The sequence below is a fragment of the Euprymna scolopes genome, chromosome 45 (genome assembly GCF_053919585.1).
Source record: "Euprymna scolopes isolate OS-2025 chromosome 45, ASM5391958v1, whole genome shotgun sequence".
NCBI classification, from domain to species: Eukaryota; Metazoa; Mollusca; class Cephalopoda; order Sepiida; family Sepiolidae; genus Euprymna; species Euprymna scolopes.
The window spans coordinates 46,962,026-46,968,886 of NC_136526.1; the positions used below are offsets into that span (position 1 = coordinate 46,962,026).

The window sequence follows — 6,861 nt, forward strand, 5'->3', positions numbered from 1 at the left end:
ATATTATTTATATATTTAGTGTATTATTTGTATATTAATTTATATTATATTAATTTATATTATTTAATATATTATTTATATCTTATATATTTAATATATTATTTATATATTAATTTATATCATTTAGTATATTATTTCTATATTTTAATATATTATTTATATATTAATTTATATTATTTAATATATTATTTATTTATTATATATATTATATATTTAATATATTATTTCTATATTAATTTATATTATATTAATTTATATTATTTAATATATTATTTATATATTTTAATATATTATTTATATAATTATTTATATTATGTTAATTCATATTATTTAATATATTATTTATATATTATATATAGTATATATTTTATAGTAATTTATATTAGTTATGATTATTTATATATTTTAATATATTATTTTTATATTAATTTATATTATGTTTATTTATATTATTTTATATATTATTTATATATTAATTTATCATATATATACATATATATATATTTATGTATATTAAAATAATATATGGTATATATATTATTTCATTTGGAATTTATTATTAAGATGAGTATTATTATTATTATTATTTATTAATGTATTTTTAATAGCTGTTGTTTCGCAACATTTTGGCCAACTATTTCTATGGCCTTCGTCATAAAGCTTTGTTATTAGCAACAACTATGGAAAGCAGTAATTGCTGAGGATGCAGTTAGATGATTCATAGTTCTTATCCCATCACGAAGGCCAGAAGAATAGTTGGCCGAAACGTCGTGAAACAACAACTATAAAGATAAGGATAATAGCCTGCAATAAAAATACATTAATAAGCTCCATGGTGTCACACTGTATAGTGGCTGTCTCTTAGCAGAACGCTATAATTGAATGAAAGGTAGCTTTTTTTTTTACCATAGAATCACCTCCAATCAAGGCCCAGAGGCCACTCGAGGATAAGGATTAATGAGTGTATAATAGTCAATGGGATAATACCATAGTAATCAATAGTAATGAAAATTGATTAAATTGGATTTCTTACGACGGCTGATAAAGAACTTGCTTATGTTGGACTTGAAGACGACCACATTGTAATCAGCTGGAAAGCAGGCAAATGGAATACAGTTCCACAGGCATGCAGTTCTAAGAAAGAAGCTTTGTTCATGGAATCCACATTTAGGTTTAGACACAGATAAAGAGTGGAGGAAATTATTGATAGTGATTTTAGCTAGACGAGTGTTTTTCATAAAAGTTGGCGCACACTCTCTATTTGTGTTGCAGCACCTGCGCTTGCTGTCTCTGTGTGTCGTCGCATGTGACGCTTTAGTTTCTCACTTTGTGAACATGCAAATCCGCAAACTTTACAAGAATAGGGTTTCTCTCCAGTATGTAATCGCAGGTGCTTATTCAGATTGGCACTCTGTGAGAACGTATTTCCGCAAACATTACAAGAATATGGTCGATCACCTGTATGCCTTAGCATGTGCTTTTTTAGACTAGAACTCTGTGCACATGCATATCCGCAAACCATACAAGAATAAGGTTTTTCACCTGTGTGTACTCTCATATGATTTTTCAAGGTGGAACTCATTGAAAACGCATTTCCACAAACTTTACACAGATAGGGTCGATCACCTGTGTGCATTCGTAAGTGCTTTTCCAAACCCGAATTAAATGAAAATGCAGTATCACAAAACTTACAGACATAAGGTTTCTCACCTGCATGTGTGCGCATGTGCGCTTTCAATCCAGAGTGCATTGAAAATGCAGCTGCACAAACTCTGCAAGAGTACTGTTTTCCGTCTGTGTGAATCCTCATGTGGCTTGCAAGACTGGCACTTTGTGAGCATGCAAATCCGCAAACCTTACAAGAATAGGGTTTCTCATCTGTGTGTATTCGCAGGTGCTTGTTCAGATTGGCACTCTGCGAGAATGCAGTTCCACACACATGGCAGGGATACGGTTGGTCACCTGTGTGTACCCGGATGTGCTTTTTTAAACTGGAACTCAACGAAAACGAATTTCCACAAACGTTGCAAGAATATGGTTTCTCACCTGTGTGTATTCTCATATGATTGTTCAGATTTGAACTCTGCGAGAAAGCCGTTCCACAAACCTTGCATAAATAAGGTTTCTCCCCAGTGTGAATTCTCGTGTGAGTTCTCAGATTCGAACTGGTTGAAAAAGAAGTTCCGCAATCTTTACAAGAATATGGCTTTTCACCTGTGTGTGATCGTATGTGGATTTCTAGACTGGCACTCTGCGAGCACGAGAATTCGCAAACCTCACAGGAAAATGCCTGATTGTCTGCATTTGATCGCGTGTGTTTATTTAGATTGGCCATCTGTGAAAATGAAGTTCCATAAATGTTACAGAAATGTGGTTAATCAAGTGTGTTTTTGCATGTATTGTTTTCAAGTTTGGCCCTCTGGAAAAATGTAGATCCACAGTCTTTACAAGAATATAGATTTTTTTTTAGTATTTTACTTTGGTTAAGTTTAACAGATCAAGAAACTCCGACCTGGAGCTTACACTTGGTTTCATTATGATTTAAATTTAAAAAAAAAATTATTTTATTCAATTTTCACCCCAAACAAGGCACAGTGCCACTTTGAAGTAGGAGGCTACTATCAGGGACATAATTTGCGGGGGCATTATGAAGGGAGATGAGTAGAAAGATGTTTGTTTACATTACACTTGAACTTCTGCATATCAGTACAGTTGGGAAAGCAGAATCCAGGAAGGGAGTTCCAAAGACTTGCAGTTCTGGAGAAGAAGCTATTGGAGTAAAAGGCTTTCTTGCACCTCGGGATCTCTACTGTAAAGGGGTGGGACTTAGTTGCTTGTCGGGTTTATCGGGGATAGTTATGTCGAGGAGGTACAATTTATATCTGAGGCTGTTTTTTTCTGGTATATGTTACAATATATTGATATTCAACTTTCTATGGATCGTTCAGTAGAGATTTACACACTCATTTGTGTCACATCATATCGTAGCCATCTCCCAGCATCACCTAAGCAGATACTGGTTTCTGTGTGTTATTCTGAATAGCATCAACATTTTCCCTGTTTCAGTGTCTAGTCTGGTATATATATATATTCACAATGTTAACCTGATCCATACCTCCCACTTATCTGGGTAGATATAGTTTTAGAAGATTTCTCTTCTTTTTTTTTAGTATTTTACTTTGGTTTATTTACAGAAATCAATGTGCTCCGTCCTAAGTATTTCTTGTGTGGGTGTGTGTGTGTGTGTGTGTTGGTTTCCAGGATATCTGGCCCTGTCGGTGGGGCATTAGAATATGCCGACTGCCCCCCTGCAGAGGGTAAAAGTCCCTCAATGGGGGTCCTGGATATGACCTTAAACTATATCCAGTGGTGAGGCCCCAGCTTGTGGGCTTTGGGGAGTGTGGAGCCACCCTTTAATTACCATTGCTACCAGGTCCACTCTGACCCGGAGTGGTAGTACCTGTTAGGGTCCCAACTATGGGTTAAATAGAAACCAACATGAAAACAACAAATATATTCTATTAAAAAAATTTTCTCTTCAAAATCTTTGGATTCAGCATTAAATAACACGAAAAGGGTTGATATGCCGTAAAACACAAACAACCAACCAACCAACCAACCAGGATATCACTCTGAGAACATGAAAATCCATAAACTTTACAAGAATATGGTTTCTCTTTTTTTGAGTCAGTTTTAAGATATCAAGAAGTTCCCTAACTCTTGATTTCATAACGATTTGGATTCATACCCGAAGGTGCTTTTAACGATAGTTGTTGTTCACTGTATTTCATTGCAGTTTAGTTTCTGCGGGGATTATTTTCAAGTATTTCTTAAGATTCTTTTTCATTATGCCAGTTGCTCCTGTCGCAACCAATATATTTCTTTCAGAGACCATGACGTTTTTAGATATTTTGACATTTCTTTTCATTTAACTAAAACCATAGGACATCAATAACGAGCATAGATTTTTCCAAAAGACAATGTCTACTTAATGACCTTGTCTTTTATGTATCATAGAGCAGTGACATTTCCGATTCTTGTGCATGTTTGTATGTAGTTCTCCATACCGGCACTCTGTGAACATGGAATTTCACAGACTTTACAAGAATATGACGAATAACCTGTGTGCATGTTTTGGAAAATGCAGATTAATATAAACTACAAGATTATCATTTTCCATTCGAGTAGATGTTCAAATGGAACTCACTGAAAATACAGTTAAACAAACTTCACATGAATGTACACACTCAAAGAAATGCTGAACATTCTTGCAAAATGCAAAATCATTGTTTGTCACTGGAGTGTATCTCTTTAAAAAAAAACGTGGTTGATAAGATAAGCATATTGGGAAAATGGAAATCAAAGAACTTCATAAAAATATTGTTTGCCAACTTAGAGGAACTCATTGAAATTGCAATTACACATCTGTATTTGCTATATGGTTGGCTTTTCAATGATCCTGTTCTCAATCACAAACCACAGATCACAACAGTATTTTTCATTTGGTATTTCTCCCATTATATCAAAGTTCAATAACTTAACATGGATTTGCCATTTGCCTTGCTTTTCAATGGTCCTAAGTTCAATCATTCACTAGGGAATCCAAATGTAAGTTCAATCATTCACTAGGGAATCCAAATGTAAGTTCAATCATTCACTAGGGAATCCAAATGTAAGTTCAATCATTCACTAGGGAATCCAAATGTAAGTTCAATCATTCACTAGGGAATCCAAATGTAAGTTCAATCATTCACTAGGGAATCCAAATGTAAGTTCAATCATTCACTAGGGAATCCAAATGTAAGTTCAATCATTCACTAGGGAATCCAAATGTAAGTTCAATCATTCACTAGGGAATCCAAATGTAAGTTCAATCATTCACTAGGGAATCCAAATGTAAGTTCAATCATTCACTAGGGAATCCAAATGTAAGTTCAATCATTCAAATGTATTTGCTATTTATGTTGGTTTTCAATAATGTTAAGCTTTATCGTCTATTATTGAATACATATTTTTCATTTGCTTTTATTAAGATCTTAAAGATAACCTTCCATTATGAATTATATCTCAGAGCTCATTCTAAAGATTTTTCTACTTTGGAAAGCCTGAGTAAGAAAAATAGGCAAGAATAATTCTCTGAAAAAATAACGTTTTTTGTTCCTCCTCAAGGAATCACTTAACTATGTATTTTATTTTTCTTTTAGTCTTTGTTGTTGTCACATTCCAGGATAATAATTGTATTGATATTGTAGCGTATTCAGTGGAGTGGACTATTTGGAAGAGAAAGTATTGCCATGTGACTCAGTACAAAGCTATGATTTGGACTTCTAATATACATTTGATCCATGTTTATATCTAAGGTGAGTATCTTCTTTGTATCGTTTCCTAACATTTGATCAACATTTATATTTAAGGGACGTACCTTTGTATCATTTCTAAACAAATCCCTGTACAAAGAATAAACTAGTGTGGGGATGCATAGTATAAATACAAACACAAGTCACATGTGATTTTTACTCTCATTTGAAAACACTGTTCCACCAATTTTTCAAGAGTATTTTTTTTTCACAACTGACTTTTGATAAAAGATATTTTTACTCTAATTGAAAACACTGTTCCACCAATTTTTCAAGAGTATTTTTTTTTTCACAATTGATTTTTGATAAAAGATATTTTTACTCTAATTTGAAAACACTGTTCCACCAATTTTTCAAGAGTATTTTTTTTCACAACTGACTTTTGATAAAAGATATTTTTACTCTAATTGAAAACACTGTTCCACCAATTTTTCAAGGGTATTTTTTTTTCACAATTGATTTTTGATAAAAGATATTTTAAATGCAGATCTACAAACTTTTACAAAAATACTCTTTTCTTTCTGAGTGTCTTTGACAATCCTTTATTATCTGGTAAATGAAGACCAACAAATTTTACAAGAATATGATTTTCTTAGATGCATTTTTAAATGATCATTCACCATTCTTATAAGATCAGTCATTCTCAGTGTTTTTTTTTAATTTTTGTTCACTTAGCTGTAAGGCGTCGCTCTCCAGGCTAACACTTGTTTTCTTCATGATTTAAATATATATATAAAAATTTCTCTCTTTTTGTTTCAATTGTTGAAGTTCTCAGAAACTCCTTTTTGTTGTGAATGCTTGATTTCTGTATGAGATGCATAAATATTAAATTATTCCATTAGAGTTCTCCTATAGCTATCAAACACTGAGTTTATAAAAAACAGTTAAGAACATAATTCTCTAAATATCTTATAGTTTTTTGTGTCTTGATCTTACTGGATTTCAGGACAAGAATTCATCTAGTCTGGAGGAGTATCCATCTTAGTGCTGTTACATGAGGTAATATTACTTGATTTTTACAACTGATTTAGTGTCTTTTTGCTGAATCAGGCAATGGCATCCTTTTCTCTCCATTAGGCCAACTTTTTGTGCTAAATTTATTTGAAAGCAAAAAAAATCAGATCTTGTGACAAAATCGATTACATTTTTGTAGCATTACTGCTGATTTTTTTCAACACATATCCTAAATGTTTTTAAATGAAAAAAAGGTTTTGCCAACAACTCATATTGATCACCTGATAGAAATATCGATCACTGTAAACTGAATTGATAAAGTTAAGTACATGTAAATTGCATGTTGCTTCACAATTGTTCAAACGTCAGGGCTTGAACTTTGTTCCGTTTTTTTTTTTTTTTAACTCCTGACCATCAGTTTTATAGTCAGTAGCTCTATCCATCAGGCCATTTGAACAAGCACCGTCCGCTATGACATCGAACAATATTTTATACAAACACTGACCGCCACTCCCAGTGCTTCATTTGTTTATTTACAAAGAGCTTTGCA

The 6,861-nt window shown here is 32.7% G+C and overlaps 1 protein-coding gene across 2 annotated transcripts in view; it reads right to left on the reverse strand.

The window, feature by feature from the left end:
* Positions 1-637: 637 nt before the first annotated feature.
* LOC145269526 (uncharacterized) overlaps positions 638-6,861 on the reverse strand; it is an 18,280-nt gene continuing 12,056 nt past the window's right edge. For both annotated transcript variants that reach the window (XM_080125281.1, XM_080125279.1), the window contains exon 2: positions 638-6,861. This exon is cut by the window's right edge. In XM_080125281.1, the coding sequence (XP_079981407.1) occupies positions 1,235-2,335 (1,101 nt within the window). In that variant the 5' untranslated portion in view covers positions 2,336-6,861 and the 3' untranslated portion in view covers positions 638-1,234.